Here is a 21,213-nt window from a genome sequence, read left to right on the forward strand (position 1 = left end):
ACTTGGCCTTGCACAGCTTAGTGCGTCAGCCCTCTTTAGATCAAAATGTGCAGCAATCACATGTTAAAAGCACGTTGAGCAGCTCACAAGCGGAGACCAGTCACAGTTAAATGCAACAGCTATTGTAAACATACCACTGTGTGTAAGACACACAGACTCTGGCTTATTTGGGTTTGTTGCTTAGCCTCGCCTTAATTCTTTTTCTGCAGTTTGGTTCAGGGAGGTGCCGTTGTTTCACGTGCAGTGCTCCCTCAGGGAATTGTGGCATTTGAGATATGAAGTTTGTATTTCTTGCAGTTCCCTTTTAGCTACTCAAATGTACTCAGTGTAGTGCTGCAAGGTTAGATTAACAAAGTGTGTGATGATCCTGGTTTGTGTGTGGTTTGGCCGCTCTTGGCAGCATTTAGCCAAACTACTGCTCTGTGACCCGAGGCAGGCAGCTGGACCCAGGGCTAGTGTTATGTGACAGTGTTGATGATTATCGTTAAATGTTTTTTCTTTCCGGTCGTGTCAAGTGCACCCTTTCCTGTGTGTTCTTTTTTTATGACTCCCACTTGATCAGAGCAGGAAATGTTTGAATACTGCTGAAAAGTTTTTCTTTCAAAAACACACTCTCCGTCAGATTATGTGCTAACACATTATTATTTCAAGCCCCATCTCCTTACCCCACTTCTATAAATAACAACCTCACGTTATTGTACTATTTATTCTAAAATGTGGCATGTGAGTGACTAAAGGTGTGTTCATTGTCATTCTCTGCATTCAGAGTGATAAATACCTGCAGCTGCTTCTGTGTGTCTAAACACATGTACATTGTTTTCATAGTCTGGCATCTGCCTCTATTCCACACTGACTTTAACTCTTTTGACAAAAGCTCTGTTGATGAGGAGGTGGCACCCCTGGAAGATGGCCCTGTGGATGATGACATCTTGCCCAATACCTCAGATGAGGAGGGCGAGGATGATAGCAGCTCTAACTCCAGTAAAGGAGTCCCTGAACAGCCAGATGAGAGTACGGTGAGAAGCTGACAGTGTTATAAACAGTTTAGTGCCTGGAAGTGCTAAAAATACTTCCTTTATCTCACAGGACATATGGGGAAGAACTTTTCTTCCTTTTGGCACTTTGTTAACTGTTTTTTATTGAACTCATGCATATCAGGTACATGCTGCATATATTTTGATGCACAGCATTTATCTGCTCTGAACCTTGTTTGAGTAAACATGACCTACACAGTGATTTATTATGGCACATTGTAATTCTAAGTCTGTGTTTTTGTACCTTTTGTTAGACACAGGGTGGACAGAGGAAGAGCAAGATTCACCACATTGCCACAGAAATTATGACCTCTGAGAGAGTGTAAGAGTTTTATTTTGTTTTTCTTAAAAGAGTAGGTTCAGTCAAATTATGAAAAAACACAGACTATCTTATCTCTTATGTCAAGGGGTGTTCAGCCTTGGACATACAGTACTGTGGAAAGAATTTTTGAAAATATACATGTTAATAGATTATATTTCTCAATTAACATAAAAGTGTCAAGTAACATCCACATGAATGGCAGGACCCAAAGTTTTCCAGGAGAACATTGTCCAAAGTATCATACTGCCTCTGCCGGCTTGCCTTTTTCCCATAGCTGCCATGTGTTCCCAACGTAAGCAATGCACACACATCCGGCCATACACGTGATGCAAAAGAAAACGTGATTCATCACCAGGCCACCTTCTTCCATTGCTCCGTGATCCAGTTCTGATGCTGAAGTGCCCATTGTTGGTGCTTTCGCCAGTAGATGGGGGTCAGGCATGGGTACCCTGACTGGTTGGCGGCTACGCAGCCCCATACGCAACAAACTGTGATGCACTGTGTATCAGAACCTGCATTAAGCAAGCATGCATGATGCAGGTTCTGATAGAAAGGTGTCGGAACACACTGTAGGCCGTCTGTTGGATTGAACCACACAGGCCAGACTTCGCTCCTCACATCCATCACTGAGTCTTGGCCACCATGACCCCGTCACCGGTTCACTGCTTTAGACACTGATCACTGCAGACCAGGAAAAAACCACAAGAGCTTTGTTTTGGAGATGCTCTGACCCAGTTGTCTCACAATTTAGCCCAAAGTCGGTCAAATCCTTACACTTGCCCATTTTGCTTCTAACACATCAATTTTGAGGACAAAATGTTTACTTGCTGTCTAATATTTCCCCCACACGGACAGGTTCCACGGTAATGACATAATCAGTGTTATTCACTTCACCTGTCAGTGGTATTTGTCATAATGTTATGACTGAGTGGTGTATACTGCATCAGAAAGGTCTCTCATAGGCAGAAAGTTAAAGCAGACAGGTGTTTCCAGATGTAATGTCCAAGTTCTTTTGAAGAAGCATAAAGAAATGGGCAACGTTGAGGACTATAGACCGCATGCAGCAGTTGAAAAACACATCATGTTTAACTCCATTCGCGATGGGAAGATGTCCAGCAGTGCCATCAGCTCAGAACTGGCAGAAACAGTGGGACCCCTGTACACCCATCTACTGTCTGGCAAAGTCTGGTCAGACGTGGCTCTCATGGAAGACTTGCGGCCAAAAAAGCCATACCTTCTGGATGTGAAAACAAAGCCCAGCGACTATGCACCGAAACACAGGAACTGTTGCTCTGGACTAATGAGTCAAAATTTGAAACATTTGGCTGTAGCAGAAGGCAGTTTTTTTGCCGAAGGGCTGGAGAGAGATGCAAGAATGAGTGTCTGCAGGCAACCGTGAAGCATGGTGAAGGTTCTTTGCAAGTTTGGGGCTGTATTTCTGCAAACAGAGTTGGGTATTTGGTCAGACTGAATGCTCTTCTTAGTGTTGAAAAGTACAGGCAGATACTTATTCACCAATCATTGCCTTCAGTGAGGCATTTTATTGGCCCCAAATTTATTCTGCAGCATGACAATGACCCCAAACATAGAGCGAAAGTCATTAAGAACTATCTTCAGCATAAAGAAGAACAAGGAGTCCTGAAAGAGATGGTTTGGGCCCCCACAGAGCCCTGATCCTAACATCATTGAGTCTGTCTGGGATTACACGATGAGAGAGAAGCAACTGAGGCTGCCTAAATTCACAGAAGGACTATGGGGTAGTTCTCCAAGATGTTTGGCCAACCTGCGGAGTTCCTTCAAAAACTATTTGTATGTGTACCTAGAAGAAATGATGCTGTTTTAAAGTCAAAGGGTGGTCACACCAAAATATTGATTTGATTTTCTTTTGTTCACCCACTTTGCATTTTGTTAATTGATAGATATAATTTATTAATGTCTATTTCTGAAAACATTCTTACATTACAGCATTTTTTCCACACCTGCTTTTTTTACCCATCTTTTGAGATACCTGTCTCTGATATTTCTGCCTCCACTCCAATACATTTGAGGTAAAAATGAATGTCGCTTGTGGTGCTCACCACATTGAAAAATAACATTCAGCAGCAGCATCTCATTCGTGAAACAGCATTCCCATTACTCTGGATAATCCACATATGTTGTTATCGAAAGGTTTCACAATGGCTGTTTCTGTGGTACAAAATGAAAACTCACAGCAAGGTCTCTGTGTATTATGTAACACAAGGGACATTGCTTTTGGAGATACATTTGGCTAATTGTATTTTTGTAATGCTCTGAAGACAACAAACAAAATTCGAAGTCCATGGTATTAGGTGGAGATGGACATCTCAAAACAAATAAATACCCAAATTATCAGCATGGCTTCCTTTTAGAGGTTTTTACTTACTATACTCATCCATGATAACCTCTTTCTTTTCTGATGCATTGATTTCCTAGGTTTGTTGGTGTCCTGAAGTTGCTTCATGTTGTAAGTACCCCCACCTGTCACCCTTCGCTTCACACAAAAACAAGCATGTTTGTTGTGATAAGAGCAGAAGCTGGTATTATTCTGTGTATTTTATATCTATTGCTAGTCTACTGTCTGAGCCCACATTCTCCATATGTGTTTGATTATGCTAACCTCTGGGGCACACCCCATGCAGGATAAGACTGTGTGGAAACCCAACTCCCCTCAGTCTTGCTCGGACGGCTCGCATTCCTCATTGTTTTTCCCCACACTTTCACTAGTAGTCTGATCTGATGGTAACACTACACGTGTATGGACTTAAATGGAGTCATATTGTCTCCTCGTGGTGTTTTGAGAATTTAATCCGTAACAGATTGGAACCACCAAAATGATATGATGATCTGGTTTCTTTGCTATACTTCACTCAAAATTTGTTTGAGAAACAACATCAGAAAACACACCCTTGCATAACATAAAGTATTTGTATCTATTATCAGACCTGTGTAACTCTAATTGACTTTTAATTGTCATATTAGAATCTTAAAAGTGAAACTATTTACTTTTGGATTCACTGTATTTGATTTAAAAAAAAAAGTAATGAACATCTTTTTTTTTCTCCAAGAAAAAAAAAAAGGTTCATGAATAAACTACTTTTAATTTGATCACAACTACAACCCTGAATATTAGCTTGAGGAAGAGTTTAAAAAGATTGGACATTTAAACAATATACTAAATATCAAACACAGGAAGGCTGCAAGAGGAACAGGTATATAATTGGACATTAGAATACATAGGTGGTTGATAAAGATTACTCTTAAAGGCTGTGATGTTCTAGTTCATACGATGTGTGACACCCTATGAAGGTATTTGTAGTTGTTCCAAATGGCCAAACTTGAACCCGGCTGTCATAGAGAGGGTAGAGACACAATTATCGCTTAAATGTGTTTGTTTTGGAAAGCATTAATAGTGTTGCATTCGGTTGTACACATAAAAACTGACAGAAATAGGAAAACAGTTGATTCGCTTGTCAGATGCTCAAACTATGTCTGGAACCCTTGAAAGGAATTTTTTTTCATAAACTGTTATTTTTCTGCTTTTTTATTTTCACAAAGAATGATGAATATTGTCATATGAGCAGATGTTTGGAGGGACAACGGTTGTGAAACCAGATTGTAGTAGGACTGACTCATAAACAATTACTCCTTACTGCAGAGCAGAGACAGGAAGTGCTTGGGTCTCTGTAGACAGTAAAGGAATGGAGTCCAGTAATGAGGAACAGTCGTACTAAGTTCAAAAGAATGTTGAGGTGACAGTATTTTGTTCTTTCTCCATCTCTACTAGGCACACAGCCAGCTTTTTGTGAGTTATCAGTTCATCATTGTGTTGCGTTGTTTACTCTTTCTGCCAGATGAAACCCTATTGTTTCCTAAATGCCAACTTCCCAGCAACAGAAATATAAAACAGCTTTGATATTTAACTTGAAAAAAAAAATAAAGCTGTTTTGCCTATCTGATCAGCTTTTAAATGGCTTCAAAACCATAGAGTTCATATAATATTTTCAACCCAAGTCGACAGCTTCTTGTTAGCACTGTTGCTAATTGTGTCCACTTCACTCTGCGTGGTAATATGACACTACCAATGCTTGAATTATTCCTTCAGTGTTATCTTGTCTTATCTCACGAAAGACCCATATATATTTTTTTAATTCCCTTCCAAATCCTTTTCCATCACTCCTTCACTGTCAGCTGTTAGTAGATCACATGTGGAGCTCTCTACCGGGCACTCTGTAAGCAGTTTTACAGTATTTGCCATGTGTGCTCATAAACCACCAAAGAAACACCACATCATCAGAAAGAGAACTAGAAACAGCACCCTGAGGTTCTCTTCTCTGCTTTTTTTTGTCTTGATTCACTTTATCCTGGAAATTTAAGTTCATGCGTCAACACGTATTTCTCTTTCTTTGTCTTTTATATTTCAGCTTCCTGGAACTTATCTAATTTGTCGTGTTAGGACCATGTTACATGATTTGCAGAGCAGACATTTGTCCATTCCTTGCACTTAATTAAGATTCATTACCAGAATAAGATGGCTTTATTGCGAAGTAGGTTTGCAAATACAAGGAATTTGTTTTGGTGCACTGCATTTTCAAGAAAATCTCAGAGAACCATTTCAACAAAAAAATGTTTTGCAAATACATTTTTGACACACTCTGTGTTTTCCCCTGTGTGCTCAAGTTCCTGTATTTGACCATTTGACTCTTTATCTGTCTACAGGACTTCCGTGAAGCAGTGTCCAAAGCTTCTCGTCAGAGTGGGAAGCCTGTGATTGAGGAGCGATTTCTCAACCAGATCCTATACTACCTGCCACAGCTCTACGAACTCAACCAAGACCTGCTCAAGGAGCTGCAGCAGAGAGTGGCCAAGTGGTACAACAGAATCATTTAAAAGTTTTTAAATATATGTATGTGATTGCTGTTACTGACTCAATGAGCAACTATACACCTTTACTATATGGCCAAATGTATGTAGGACCAATATTTTTTGCCTATTTTTGGTCTGGGGCTGTTTTACATGGTTTTGGTAAGATGCCTTAGTTCCATGTAAAATAAATCTTAATGTGAGTATATGCAACCCTGTTGGATGACATGACAAAGTGAGCTCCATAAAGAAATTGCTTTTCAAGTTCGTGGTGCACAGAACTCTAACCTTAGCACGCCAACAAATAGCTGTGAGCTATTATTGGCCAACATTAGTGGCCAACTTCCCTAATGCTCTTGTGGCTGAATGGCAGAAAGTCCCTGCAGCTTTCCAAAATCTTGTCAAAAGTCTTCCTAGAAGGATGGAGGCTGTTGTAGCACCATGTGTCTACATACTTTGTGTGGGTGTCCACATACTTTTGGCCCTGTAGCGTGTACCTGATGAAAAACGCATTCCTGAAAACATCTGGTTTTCCAGAGGCAGTACATATGAAACATATGTTAGTTACTGTATACATTGCATGATGATTTACTTAATTACTTATAGTACACATTGGTCAGAGTATGACGTGAACCCAGAGAGAGAAGTTGGGTGTTTTACTGTCTTCCTGTGTTGGTATTGACCAAGAAATTCCTTTTGAAAGAGAAACTGGGGGCGCTTTTTACCCAAAGCCCAGAGTCACTAAAAAAGCTGAAACAAGCCTGTAACCGTATTAGCGTTTTCTAGTCACTCATGAATCTATTCTGCTGCACTTATTACACTTGTTACTGTTAGACTCACTGCTGTCCTCTGTAAAACAATAGGCAGGTGGGAACACTGAGGCAAGGGAACATGAGTAAGCAACTAAAGTGTTACACAGAAATAGTATTAGTTAAGGCGCCGTAAATTAAATAAAAACTAAGTATTAATAATAAGAAACATTAATTTTGAAAAAGTCAAAATTAATGATATTCCTATTGAAAAATATATTTTACAGCTTAGTTACACATACATCCTCAATGAGGTGTCAGACTATCTAGTTTATGTCATTGTCCTTTATTCTGTATACAGGGATGAGAAAGCCCAGCTAGCAGACATTTTCCTGAAGAAAGGGCCTTATCTGAAGATGTACTCTACATACATCCGTGAGTTTGACAAGAATGTGACTCTACTTGAAGAGCAGAGTAAGAAGAACCTAGCATTCAGCACAGTGGTACGGGAATTTGAGGTAACAAGGCTTGCTCCACCTGTTTTCTCTGTCTGAGTGGGTGTGTCTTTTGGCTCAATGAGGTTTCATTGTTTATGCATGTGTAGAGGACGTGTTTGTGAGTTTGTTCCTGAAAATTGCGTCATTTGTAATATGTGTCATTTATTTTGTCCAAGGCCAGTCCACGCTGTGCCAACTTGGCTCTGAAGCATTACCTCCTAAAGCCTATTCAGAGGATTCCTCAGTATCAGCTGTTGCTCACAGGTATAAAGAGTCATTTTAGGATATGTTTATATTTGTGTTAAACTTTTTTGACACATTATCTATTAGTCTAAATCAGGCTTCATTTAATTCCTTCAATTCACTTTATCAATGTAAATACAGGCTCCTAACCCTTGCATGTTTGATCAAGCTGTGATGTCTCATTATAGCCATCATGCTGCCCTCTGGTGTCCAGAGAAGTAAAAATAGTTTGTAATGTCTGTCTTGCCTCGCCAATCCTCATATAATAAGATTTTTGAAGTGCAGCCCAAATCAGATTTGGTGACATAACATGAGCTTTAACATGAGCGAGCTTAGTCTTTCATGAATCTAATGGATCAAGGGTTGACCCCTCAGTACCAAAATGTGAAGAATGTTCCTTGCGTCACTCTTGTATAATTATATTATGTAAAAACCTGCAGACCTTTTTATCCAGGTTTTTAATTTCAGGTTACATTCCAGGAATTTAGTGCACAACACTGAACGCTTGTAACCCAGTGTACAAAGTAGTTGACTCTTATATGTCTGAAATTGTGTTTCAGACTATCTAAAAAACCTGTCTGAAGACTCAGACGACTACAAGGACACACAAGGTAAACCAGTGGCCTTTTTACATCTGTATACTGTAAACTCACCTGATGGTGTCAGTGGAATGGAAACGTTGTCTGTAATGTATGTGATGGAAACCTTTTCACATTTTGTATCCACACAGATGCCCTTGCAATTGTGAAAGAGGTGGCCAATCATGCCAACGATATCATGAAACAAGGGGTGAGAGACAACAAGAAAACAGGCATTTTCTATTAACATGTTATTAAAATGCTCTGTGCCAGTAGCTGATGTCTTTCTTTTTCCTGTCAGGATAACTTCCAGAAGCTGATCCAGGTGCAGTGCAGTCTAAACGGCCACCATGAGATAGTCCAACCTGGACGGGTGAGACAGTAAAGAATTTGCTTGGAGCTTGTTTTTTAGTGCTCTTAAAATTAAACCGTTTGTAAACCAACATTATACTTAATTTACATTTATCACCAAAGCCCTTTTTGCTAAATATTAATAAATTGTTCAGATGAAACAACATAATTAATACATTTGAGAACAATCTTCCTCAGCAGATGGAGTTTGCCCAGTTGTCATGAAAAATTCCCATTTTTTTCTCCTTGATGCACTTCTGGTCCATTTTGGCTTAGAAGTAAAAGTTCAGGCTTGATCTTGAAAGTAAGCAGTTAACAAAACAATCTCACTTCATGGTCATGAAGGACCTGTTTTCAAGGATCCAAATGAACTCAAAAAAATTAAAGTCACCAATTTTATAAAATAAATTTATGAATAAATGATTTGTTGTATATTGAATGTCAACTTATATTATGTTTTATATCACTTAGATGTAGACAAAAAGTAAAAAGCAACAGCACAGTACATCAGAATTGTTGCTGGGCAGCATTGTAAAATTGACAACATTTGTATATCTAACTATATTCAGGATTATGGACAAGGGGGCTTTGTACAGCACTACATAATTTGTATTTACTGGTAGAGAAAAAGAAGGCAGATTACATTTTGACAGTAGGGATGACGGGGAAAGGGATTACCAACCAAACCTCTTATTGCAATAAATGTCATCTCTATTTTGTCTTTCCATATATATCATATATACTACATTATTAGTTTGTTTTTTAAGCCATAAAATGTGAAGCTTCAATGTAATGATAATTATAATGAACAGGAAATCACATTACATTACATTTATATAGCTGATGCTTTTATCCGAAGCCACTAAGTGCATTCAACCATGTGGATCCATAAATTGCAAGAATCATGCAAATACATCAACTTCATCAAACATGCTAAACTGCTTCAAGTGCTACATTTAGAAGCAATACAACAGATGAGTTTTCAGTCTGCAACGAAGATGTGTACAGGTTCTGCTGTCCTGATGTCAGTGGGGAGCTCATTCTACCATTGTGGAGCCAGGATTGCAAACAATGGTAGATGGCACCCCACATAGTGAGGGAGCAGCAAGCTTTTTGGGAGAACTACTTGATTATTTGCTTACCATTCAAATATTTTATTTTTTACCTTATGACTTGTAATATAGGGCTTCATTTTGAGACAGACATGTTTAAGTTCAAGAGTCAGAAAATGGCCATCAAACAAGCCCTAATGCGTTATATTGACATTTTTGTGCTCCAGATCTTCCTGAAAGAGGGTGTCCTGAAGAAGCTGTCCAGGAAGGTCATGCAGCCCAGAATGTTCTTCCTGGTACGATAATCCCTATCTCTAACTTCTTATATTACATTCTTAGCATGGTAATACTGCAATGACTGGGTATTCTTCCTCAGCCAATCTACTGCACACTCTCTTACCTTCAGTTAATCCAAATTGTGTTCTGTGAAGCTGATTCCAGCTTCCTTTTTGGGTTAAGGCTTTCTTTACTATGATGGCCATTATATAGTCATACATTCTTGTATATGTATAACATAACTACTGAGCTCTTATGCTGCTGTAAAGAGCCTAAGGAGTTAAAGACCAGAGTTTCTTTGACTGTCCTTAGATCAAGGCTCGAAGGTGATCCAACCTCAAACTGTGTAACAGCTTATATCAAAGCATTAAGGAGGCTAATGAATCCAAAAAAGATTGTGAAATCAGTTGGGCTTTTACGCGTCTTTTCTTAATCTTACTCTGAACTCGTCTGTAGTGTATTAGATAAGACAGAATGACAGAAAGGAAATTATGTTTCTTTGTCATTTCTCCTTCAGTTTAACGACACATTGCTGTACACCACCCCTGTTCAGTCAGGCCAGTACAAGTTCAACAACATGTTGTCTCTGGCTGGGATGAAGGTGAGAAACCTATCTCCTTATTATTTCCCTCTAGTCTAAACAATAATATATATCTAGATATAAAATCACAAGATATGTTATACACTACCATCACTGCTCACAATGAAAATAATTACAGGTTAGCAAACCAAGGCAAGAGGCCATTCAGAATGAGCTGAACATTGAGAGCGTGGAGCGCTCCTTCATTCTCTCAGCGAGGTAATGATCAGAAACAAAAGATCTTTCTTGGTAATTTAATAATGTGTTGCTTCATTAGTCATTTCATAACATCCTGGGTTTTTCTTTGTAGCGCATAGGTGTGTGAATACTGTGCAGGTGTGTAGTCAGACTTTGTTTTCTCTCTGCAGTTCGGCCACAGAGCGAGATGAATGGCTTGAGGCCATTTCCACGGCGATCAGTGACTACACCAGGAAGAAGATCAGTTTTATATCTGGCAAGCCTCCAGAAGAGGTAAGAAAACATATTAAAAAGATGAACCTCATACATTTCCTGTTTGCAGTGTTTGAGCCTGTGTTGAAGTGACAAAAACAAACAAGTCTATTTTATAGTATGCAATTAGAGTTAACGCCTGTTTTTTAAAAAAATAATAATAATAAATTAATAATCAGGTAGAGTGGAAGGATTTTGGTGATGGTGTGCCTTTGGGATCCAAAGCACCTATATGGATCCCTGACCCACGTACCACCATGTGTATGATCTGCACCTGTGAGTTTACCCTAACATGGAGGCGACACCACTGCCGTGCATGCGGAAAGGTAAGTTGAGAAAAAGTGGTGAGATTTGGAAAAAGTATCTTGCTTCAAAAACAAATGAGAAGAAAAACAAGAGCTGCTAAATAAGATGGCTTATAAAACTGTGCATTAAATGATGAGCTGATTAAAACGTTATTACATGATTAAAAATAGGACAAAACACATTGATAACAATTGCTGTTGTAAAATAAGGACAAAAATAACATGTCATGCTTAATATCCCAACAGGTGGTATGCCAGGCCTGCTCCTCCAACAAACACTGTCTTGAATACCTAAAGAACCAGTTAGCACGAGTCTGTGACCAGTGTTTTGTTGTTCTTCAGCAGCAGAAATGTACGTCTGTCTTCCTTCCAACATTGTTTGTAATCTGATCCAAACACATCCCCATATCTTTTAATAGTGTCTTTGTCTGAACCATCAGTGTGGATTAGACACAGACATAACTTGTATTCTCTGTATTTTCTGTGCATTAAACAATGGAGTGTTCTGCATTTGTGTTCTTTAGGTGAACAAGCTCTATCAGCAATTGTGTCTCCTGGAACCAGAGCGACTTTTGCTTTTTCCAGGAAGCAGAAGAAGATACCTGCAGCCCTCAAAGAGGTGACTGATGCTTTGTCCTGATCAAAATTCACTGTTTATGACAATGACCTGATATCTCATCAGATCGGTTTTACTTGATTCAGGTGTCAGCCAACACAGACAACTCCTCCATGAGCGGGTATTTGCAGAGGTCAAAGGTCAATAAGAAGCAGGGGAAGAGGCTATGGTTTGTCATCAAAGACAAGGTCTTGTACACGTATGCTGCAAGTGAGGTAAAGTCTCTCCTATTTGTATCAACGATAGCCCAGTGTCATGTCATGATTGATCTAAAGGGAACTGATTTTATGTCCATCTAACATTGGTCTTTTATTGTCTCTTCTTACAGGATGTTGCAGCCTTGGAGAGTCAGCCCCTGTTAGGGTTTATGCTGAAAGTTGATTCATCACAGAAGTTACAGTTTAAGCTTTACCACAAAAACACGCTTTACTACATTTTTAAAGCTGATGATGTCCAAACAGCACAGAGGTACAGTATAAAGACGGGCATCACTTATTGTTGCACACCATGACAACAATAATTGTACTAATAATAATCTTTTTCAATTTTTTTTTTTTTTTAAACAGATGGATCGACTCATTCAAAGAAGCCACGGTGCTTTAATATCAGCTCACAGTGTATGTTGCTGTTTAACATACTTTGTTGTTCTTGCCTGAAAAATGTTTTACCTCAATGCTATCTGAATTCTGCAAAAAGAATCTGGAGACACCATATTGCGTTAAAATCGAAATATTTAATTGCTTTATCAGACATACTGTACTTATCTTTTACATTGTTTAAAGAGCACTCCTGTGGAGATGGCAAGTACCCATGTCATGTTAGTACATTAACATGAATTGTTTCCATCAGGATTTTTGCAGATTTGGCTACAAATTTAGAATCATGCCACAATCATCTTTAGCTATTAGACACTTAGCCTTTGATTGTAACACATTTTAATTACATTTTATTGTATCTGCTTGGATCTCTGTGGCATAGATTTGGAAATAAAACTCAGTGTCAATACATTTATAATGAATACTTGCATAACATGATCCACATTTACCAAATAATCTTTAGAGCTCAAAACAATCGCATAGGTGTTCTCACATAGGTGTTCTTGTTGCTTGGGAATAATTACTTTATTTCACATAGAAGCTCACTGTTAACACACATTGCACACTCTTTATACTTGTTTAAGAACCTCTCACATTACATTATCAAAGGTTTTTGTAACTATGTGTATGAGTAATGGTTCATTCACTGTTTGGACATAAATGTACAATAATGTGTATTGCACTTACATAACTCAATTGCTGTACAGATCATATCCCTATCACACACACACACACATACATATATATATATATATATATATATTTTACACACACACTGTAAATATAGCAGATTGTAAATTAAATGTATCGAAATTTCCATGAATCACTTATTGTTTTAATTCTGTCACTGTAATAAATTGTCCTGTTTTACTGTGCTTTTTTGGTCATGGTAATCTGTAGAGTGAAGGCTGCACATTAAAATGGTGGGAAAGCAATGTCTTAATAGCAACTGGAGAAATACATTACATAAATACTTACCATACTGTAAGTGAAAACCTTTTTGAGTAGATCAGATTAATTGTTTTTTACTGAAATGCTGGACTTTGAAATCACATCCAGAAATACCAGCAATTGTGGAGCACTGAGTAACCAGTGAAGAAAAGTACGTTCATTTAACATTGTTCACTTCATGAATGAAAACTCGGCCATCTGAAAATCACAATACTACATCCAATGATTTAATAGCCTATGCTCTCTAAAATGTAACTCTTATTCAGAGTACGTTTTTATTACTCCTATGTCAAATGTTGTAGTACCCTACTGATTGTCACAGTTGACACGTGTCATTACTGCTATGACAAAAAAACTGAAGCCAAGTAAGGAGAAAATTACATTTTGACAGGATAAAGTAAAACGCACTCCGGGGATGGCTATGAACCGCGGCTACCTAACTGCGCATGTGCGCAAGATCTATTGATAAGAAAAGGTCACGAACTCTGACCCGCCCACCAACTGCTGCAAACAGTTAAAAAATATATATATTTTGAAGACTATACATTATCTGGCCCTACTGCTACCTAACAGGTAAGAACTATTTACTAATGTGGACGCATGAGAGGTTCATGAAAGAGACACGGAGGGCCAGTAACACAGGAAGGGAGGGAGTGTTCAGAAGGTCTACAGCGGGGAAGCGGCCATTAGCTACCAGTTAGCAAACAGCTAACCTAGCTCATTAGCATTGTCGTCCGGAGCTCAGCGCATAAAAAGTCAATTTGGCAAGTATGTAACAACGTTAGTATATGTACGCGACTGCATAACGGGTCGTTACCTAACATTACATGTTTACGTGTAGCTGTAAGTAGCAATTCGGTAACAGTAATGTCAACAGACATGCTAGTTAGCCAACATGCTTAGCCGTGTCGGCTAACCGTGTTACTGTAAGCGGATGCTAGCTGCTATGCTAGCGTTGCTAACTAGGTTCCGCAAAATAAGCAGCTACATCATTGATTTCAAGTCGGAATGGAACAGCGGCGGGTAGTAGTGTTGAATCGCCATTTGTTCTGTTATATTGCCAAATGATGTGAAAGTTTAGTGCAAAAATTAATGCGAATCTTGTCCAGTTGTCAAACCCTACCGCCGTTTACTCTGCGACTCGGCATCATGGGCCTTGAACCCTAGCATGCTTTAACCCTTCAATGTTGACCTTTCACCCACAGGAAAAGAAATATCTTTATCTTCCGTATCGATTTTAAATAGCTGACTGTCAAGAGCTTGTTTGTTTTACTACTGTAGCTTTACCGCTCATTCGTTGTCACTTTACGGTGATTTTAAGCTGTATTTTATAACAAGGCCACTAATAGTACAGTTTGGAGCTAGCGCCGGCTATCGCTAGATTGGTTAGCACAGGCCACAAACTAACAGTTGGGGACACGCAATATAACAAATCAGATGTAATGTACCTGCTGGCTCACTAAGGATCGTTAGAGATACGATTGACTTGGTTGGCTCTTAACATCGTTTATCAACATCACTGACGTTTTGGCCAAAAGTATTATGTTTTGTATGGGACTAAACGGGAAGAATACGAGTAGTTATAACAGTATATGTGTTTGCAAGAGGTATTTGCTCTTTAGTGATGATCGTAATAACACTTCTGAACTATCATACAGTGTAAGTTATCAAATTGGAAGTATTTTGAGTCTCAACTCCGGGTCCCTCCACACACATTATTCTATATAACATGCTATTTGCACGAGGCAAAAGTTTTATGAAGTGTTTTAATTCAACACACCTTTAATTAAAGGATAAGACTGGGGATATTTATTTATTCTTATTGTCAACAATTAACCATGAAAGGACCACAACCAAAAGTTTCTATTAAGTTTCTATTATTATCCTATTAATGAACATTGTCAGTGTAGCTTGAAAGAGCTTATTCCTCTAGATGATAGACCTCCACTGTTTACCAGAATGATATGATGATAAAGAACATAACTGAGCTCCGTCCTTACAATGGGTGACATGGTCCTGTATTACCCTGCACAGGGGTGCCTTAGTTTATTTGACCAATCGGACATGCCGTCAAGCTTCTGTATACACGTACTAGGGTACCTAACATGTACAAATATATTTTTTAAAAATCCCCCCAAAAAACACTGTTTACTCCTGTTGAATGTTTGCTAAAAACTACAGTGCCCAGTGTTATTAGAAAATTACTTGTATACATATTTGTTTGTTTTCTTTTTTTTAAAGATTCAGTATAAAAGAATGTGCTTGGGGCTGAGTGCTACAGACAGGGGAAGGAAGTCAGAAAGTATTAAAAGGTATTATACATGGGATATGATGACAGTAAAGAAAAATTATAGAATAAAGTCAGCCTTATCCTCGAAAGTTGTCCCTTGACCAACTGAATGTTTGCTCTAATAAGAGAAAATGTAAAACATATGCTCTTTCTACAGGTGTGCATGCCTCATGGGGCACTGATGTGAAGAGCAGTGGAAGAAGGTGGAAGTAGTATCAGAATGGATGGACAGACTCAAAGGATTCAGCTTGTATCTGCAGACAGTAGCATGGCATTAGGACACAGAATTCAGGTGATGTGACAGCCTGTCAACCACTGGAAATTTTAAATTTTAACTGTGTGTGAATAAACACATATGCACAGAATTAGGTCCTAGATCAAAGAATAGCTGACAGTAAAACCAAGCACTGTTTATTCTTCTTAGTTCTCCAAGAACAAACACTACTTTTGTATTCATTTATTTATGTATTGTTTTTTTCATATCATTGGCTTAACTTCTCCCACACTTTTTATTTTCATATACAGTCAGCACTTTCTCATGATTGGTTTTATATTCCTTATAGATTGTAACTGATCAGCAGACTGGCCAGAAGATCCAGATCGTCACAGCACTTGAGTCATCTTCCCCTGGAAAGCAGCAGTTTATTCTAGCAAATGCTGATTATTCCCCTGCTGGGAAGGTGATCCTAGCTAAGCAGGAAGGCTCACCCAACAAGGTCATCCTCGCCTCTCCAGACGGCTCTGGGGTTAACCAGCTGTTGTTTGCTTCCCCTGAACTGGCTGGACAGCAGATTCAGGTATTGCCAGAGGATTAGTGACTTTTCAGCCAGTTTTGATAAACAAGTTACTGAAAGGTCTTATGACTGAACCATGAACATGTTTAGTCAGTCTAAATGTATTGCAATGTTTTCTGTATTAAATTACTCCATTGTCCTGGGTTGTTTTTCAGTTTGTGACTGATGGCTCAGACCAGTCTATTGTGAAGCCGGTGGTGGAGTACTGCGTTGTCTGTGGGGATAAGGCCTCAGGTAGGAATTATGCTTAATTTGCTGTAACATTGTTATTCATATTCATATTTTCAGTAACATACATGAGCAAGCATTTGCCAACCTGACCCTTTTTCTTCTGCCTCTCTCAGGGCGTCATTATGGTGCTGTCAGCTGTGAGGGCTGTAAGGGCTTCTTCAAACGCAGCATTAGAAAGAACCTTGTGTACACATGCAGGGGCTCTGGAGAATGTGCCATCAACAAGCTTCACCGAAACCGCTGCCAGTACTGTCGACTGCAGCGTTGCATGGCTCTGGGCATGAAGCAGGATTGTAAGACTCTGTTATAGTCTATATATACAATTCTGTATGTAATTGTAAATATAAATATGTTATTAAGGACTTACATAAATGGGGTTTGATGCCTTTTGCGTTGTTTTCAGCTGTGCAGTGTGAGAGGAAGCCTGTTGAAGTGACCACCAGAGAGAAATCTGTTAACTGTGCGGCTTCCACTGAGAAGATCTACATCCGCAAGAACCTGTGTAGCCCTCTGGCTGCAACACCCACATTTGTATCTGAGAAGGAAACTGCTAGGTACAGCCATTTGCAATGATAAAATATAATGCAATAATTTGTCAGTTTATCTGACACATCTGCTGTAGCCCTGCTACAAACATTATCTTTGTAAAAAAAAATATATATATTTCTAATAACTATAACAAGTAGAAACACCTCTGAATATAATGTAGTCCAATACAACACCATCACTAACTACAGCCTCAAAAATAACCATAGAGTTGAATTGGCATCTCTGACATATTGTCTTTATCTGACCATAAGCTGAAAGACTACTACTAATGTTACATCTCTAACTTCAGATCTACAAGTTTGCTTGAGTCAAGCATGTTGCTCAACATCCAACAACCCTTCTCCAAGCTGGAAAACACCATCATGATTCCAGCATCCCCTGACAAGGTAACAAATGAAAGTACATTAAATTAAAAACTAGCATGTCATTCCTACCTAGCCATTCAAACATAAAATATTAAAGCCCCTGAGAATATTTTTAAATAAATCCGATTTGATAAATTGTAATAAAGAGGAGTAATTGCTTGTTCGTTTATGTTGCAGATGTTTAAACATCTGTGATGTGGACCAGTTTAGTCCTTGTTTTTATTTCTTGAAGTAATTCAATGATAAGCACACCTGTGTAACAAGGGACAGAGCAATATAAGCAAATTAAAACTTCTGTGTATGAATCATCCTTGATAATGACCGTTACCTGTTCAGCACGATGACCCATGTCAAGGTGACCTCGGCACGCTGGCAAATGTAGTGACGTCCCTCGCCCACCTCAACAAGACCAGGGAGGCAAGTGACGGCGGCAGTGATCTGATGGGAGTTGAAACGCTTAGCAATGGGGACAGCTCGATGACAGACATCCAAGGAGAAGAGCAAACTGCAAATGATATCACTCGGTGAGAGAGAGGTCAAAACGAATCAAGAGGCTTTGATACCGACCTGTAGTTGTTTCTGAAGGGTTGGAGATCTACAGCAACACTAGAAAGAAATCAAGGGGCTGTTTCATTCTGTTTGTCACAAAGCACTTTAATAGAATTTCCTGTAGGGCCATGTGGTTTCTGACTCAGCTCTTAAGGACTTAATTAGATTCACCCATAGTCAGTCAAAATGCACCATATGTCAAGGGTGCACTGCAGTGCTTTGAGTTGTATTATATTTTCTGTTTTTCAGTGTAAGATACAATATATGAGCTGCCTAAATCAAAATGTGGATCTTTTTAATGCAAGCTGTTTGCGTATCATTAGTGCTTTTGACACTCTGGCCAAAGTCCTGCACCCTGGCGATGGCTCAGCAGGAGAGTCCTTGGAGGCCACAATGCAGCTGATGTCAGGAGACCAGTCAGGTCCCGTGGTGGAGTTGGATGGTCCTATACTCTCTGACAGCCATATCCCTTTCAAGGTAAAAGCACAGCCACTGACCTTGACCCTCTGAATGAAATCCAACTGAGTTACACATGTTCATAAATTTTACTGATATGCATTGCAGTCATGTTTTGTCCCTGCACTCATGTTGTTCCTACAGCTTATGATGCCTTTGCCTGTGCCAGAGTACCTCAATGTCAACTACATCTGTGAGTCAGCTTCCCGGCTACTTTTTCTCTCTATGCACTGGGCACGCTCTATTCCTGCCTTTCAAACCCTTGGGTAAGCCTTTGTCACAAGATTTTTCATTGTTTTATACATGCACCTTTTTTAAAATAGTGGCATTACCTGTCACTTATAAAATGACTAATTAATCTTAAGTGAGGGTTCCCTTTTTTTATTTTTTTTATTTTATTTTATTTTTTTACAGTGGTCAAGACAATGACATTAACTTGATGAAAGCCTGCTGGAATGAACTGTTTGCGCTTGGTCTGGCACAGTGCTCTAATGTTATGAATGTTGGTACCATCTTAAGTGCCATTATCAACCATCTGCAGACCAGCTTACAGGAAGGTAGGAGGGCTCTGCATTTTGTTGCCTGCAAGGTTTAACGCTTAAATACAGGCCCAAACAACATTTTCAGTGTGAAGCTAAGGGGAAAACAATTTATGCAGTGCAGACATTCTTATTTTTATTTTTGTGTCCCAATTTGCTAAGAGCTACACTGATTCCCCATACATCCATCACTCCTCTAAACTTGTCTTTTTTGTCTCCTACAGAGAAGCTGTCCCCAGAGCGAGTAAAACTAGTAATGGAGCACATCTGGAGGATGCAGGAGTTCTGTAACAGCATGATCAAACTGTCCCCAGACTCTTATGAATATGCCTACCTCAAAGCCATCGTTCTATTTAGCCCTGGTGCGTAGGAAACTGACCAGTTTACAAATTGAAAATGACATTCTTGTTTTCCTGTTAGGGCAAAATCTTAAGAGGAAAATCCTGAACAAAATTTTTACAATGTGCACTGACTCATGTGTGACTCTGTGCATGTGTTGTTTTTGTACCAGATCACCCAGGCATAGATAATACCCCACAGATAGAGCGATTCCAGGAGAAGGCGTACATGGAGCTGCAGGACTATGTAACCAGAACCTATCCAGAAGACTCATATCGGTCAGTAGGCTTTACCTCTGTACTACATAGTGCCATCTTATTGACAGAAAGGATTGCTCTATATTTAGCAAGACAGATTTGTGATGATATCATAGATGTACTTGCTACAGTACACATGTTTAAATTTTATGTCCCCTTTCCACTTCATTGCTCTTAGGTTATCCAAGCTGTTGCTGCGTCTTCCTGCCCTCAGGCTGATAAGTGCAGCTGTCACTGAGGAGCTGTTTTTCGCTGGGCTCATTGGCAATGTGCAGATTGATAGCATCATCCCTTACATCCTCAAAATGGAGTCCACTGATTATAATAGCCAGGCTGTCTCTGGCATCTGACACACTGTGCCATTTGGAATTAAAACATGGACTGTGGAAACTTGACAGCGAACCAATCCGAGTGCCCACGCAGAACAATCACTAAGTGGTCGTAACATACTGTATTTATGACACAGCATCCTATGGGAATTCTGTTTTCACTCCTACCTTGCTCCTGCCTCTGACTCCTAAGTAACCTGTCAGTAGAGCACAACTCACAAAGAGGACATATTAAATCACCTCCAGTGGCAAGCAAGCTTGTCAGTATCTGCCCATTCAGGAATGAACGTTTAAAACCTGCATAGTAGATTGCGCTTTTTATTGTACATAGTATTTTATGCTTCATCGCCTCCAGGCCTTTCCTTTTTCTGCAGATCTTGTTTGTACTTTGAATGAACCAGGATGCTTTTGTTTTTCACTGCTTTCCTACATGTTCATGCTTTTTTATTTTCTAATAATTATGAGGAAAAAAACTTGTCAATGTGAATTGATTTTTGAGATGTTGTTATCGCTAAAGGTTATAACCTTTATTTCTTATTTGTTTGCCAATCCAAAGGATCGGGCAGCATCACTTGTCAATTATTTGACGACATGTGGATCTAAATTAATTGTGTATATAGATTTGTGTATAGAATGCACCAATAAGGCTACAATGGGCAGCACTTGGTTTCCATCTTTTGGACAAATAATGTGGACAGAAAATGATGGTAAAGTCATTTGAAAATAAAAACACCTTTCAGCCATTTTAATCTATTATGTACACAATTGAGCTTTCATTTGATTGTCTATCAGTAAGAATAGTTGGCGCTGATTCCTAATATTACCCTCCCCAAATTCTTCGCCGTATGTTTGTATTGTTGTAATGTCAGTATTTTGAAAAGCACCTGTGGAATACCAAACAGCCTAAAATTTGTTGAGTAGTCATATTAGGAGAGGGAAAGTATTTTCTGCAGCAGTGGCCATTTTTGTATTGGGTCTGGTTAACACCTTAAAAGGCAGTAGTATATTTTTTTTCCACATACATGGCATTGCTG

The 21,213-nt window shown here is 39.1% G+C and overlaps 2 protein-coding genes across 6 annotated transcripts in view; both read left to right on the top strand.

Moving 5' to 3' along the window:
- LOC123961391 (FYVE, RhoGEF and PH domain-containing protein 6-like) overlaps positions 1 to 13,405 on the top strand; it is a 19,698-nt gene extending 6,293 nt beyond the window's left edge. For both annotated transcript variants that reach the window (XM_046036739.1, XM_046036738.1), the window contains exons 5-21: positions 3,811 to 3,841; positions 6,094 to 6,245; positions 7,348 to 7,504; positions 7,660 to 7,747; positions 8,287 to 8,337; positions 8,457 to 8,515; positions 8,606 to 8,677; positions 9,935 to 10,003; positions 10,501 to 10,584; positions 10,703 to 10,782; positions 10,932 to 11,034; positions 11,193 to 11,339; positions 11,565 to 11,670; positions 11,843 to 11,937; positions 12,021 to 12,149; positions 12,263 to 12,402; positions 12,501 to 13,405. In XM_046036739.1, the coding sequence (XP_045892695.1) occupies positions 3,811 to 3,841; positions 6,094 to 6,245; positions 7,348 to 7,504; positions 7,660 to 7,747; positions 8,287 to 8,337; positions 8,457 to 8,515; positions 8,606 to 8,677; positions 9,935 to 10,003; positions 10,501 to 10,584; positions 10,703 to 10,782; positions 10,932 to 11,034; positions 11,193 to 11,339; positions 11,565 to 11,670; positions 11,843 to 11,937; positions 12,021 to 12,149; positions 12,263 to 12,402; positions 12,501 to 12,537 (1,600 nt within the window). In that variant the 3' untranslated portion in view covers positions 12,538 to 13,405. The remainder of the gene's footprint in view (positions 1 to 3,810; positions 3,842 to 6,093; positions 6,246 to 7,347; positions 7,505 to 7,659; positions 7,748 to 8,286; positions 8,338 to 8,456; positions 8,516 to 8,605; positions 8,678 to 9,934; positions 10,004 to 10,500; positions 10,585 to 10,702; positions 10,783 to 10,931; positions 11,035 to 11,192; positions 11,340 to 11,564; positions 11,671 to 11,842; positions 11,938 to 12,020; positions 12,150 to 12,262; positions 12,403 to 12,500) is intronic.
- Positions 13,406 to 13,916: 511 nt separating this feature from the next.
- On the top strand, positions 13,917 to 20,928 carry nr2c1 (nuclear receptor subfamily 2, group C, member 1). Of its 4 annotated transcripts, none has more exons than XM_046038457.1 (15): positions 13,917 to 14,054; positions 15,723 to 15,793; positions 15,929 to 16,063; positions 16,335 to 16,568; positions 16,721 to 16,799; positions 16,910 to 17,089; positions 17,200 to 17,350; positions 17,635 to 17,731; positions 18,047 to 18,234; positions 18,583 to 18,736; positions 18,860 to 18,981; positions 19,130 to 19,272; positions 19,479 to 19,616; positions 19,766 to 19,871; positions 20,029 to 20,928. In XM_046038457.1, exons 3-15 carry the CDS (start codon positions 15,992 to 15,994, stop codon positions 20,198 to 20,200), a joined length of 1,836 nt encoding a protein of 611 aa, XP_045894413.1. In that variant the 5' UTR covers positions 13,917 to 14,054; positions 15,723 to 15,793; positions 15,929 to 15,991; the 3' UTR covers positions 20,201 to 20,928. The 4 variants fall into 4 exon arrangements, with proteins under 4 accessions (XP_045894413.1, XP_045894414.1, XP_045894416.1 ...); XM_046038461.1 differs by lacking the exon at positions 13,917 to 14,054 and adding an exon at positions 14,165 to 14,249; XM_046038458.1 differs by lacking the exon at positions 15,723 to 15,793.
- Positions 20,929 to 21,213: the final 285 nt, after the last annotated feature.

This window comes from Micropterus dolomieu, linkage group LG22 (genome assembly GCF_021292245.1).
Source record: "Micropterus dolomieu isolate WLL.071019.BEF.003 ecotype Adirondacks linkage group LG22, ASM2129224v1, whole genome shotgun sequence".
Classification (NCBI taxonomy): domain Eukaryota; kingdom Metazoa; phylum Chordata; class Actinopteri; order Centrarchiformes; family Centrarchidae; genus Micropterus; species Micropterus dolomieu.

Excerpts from the sequence above, each read along its gene's own strand:
- nr2c1 (XM_046038457.1), top strand. The coding sequence starts at position 15,992 with ATGGATGGACAGACTCAAAGGATTCAGCTTGTATCTGCAGACAGTAGC. Across the intron at positions 16,569-16,720 it reads TGGCTGGACAGCAGATTCAG|TTTGTGACTGATGGCTCAGA; the intron begins GTATTGCCAGAG and ends GTTGTTTTTCAG. Across the intron at positions 19,273-19,478 it reads GCAGACCAGCTTACAGGAAG|AGAAGCTGTCCCCAGAGCGA; the intron begins GTAGGAGGGCTC and ends TGTCTCCTACAG.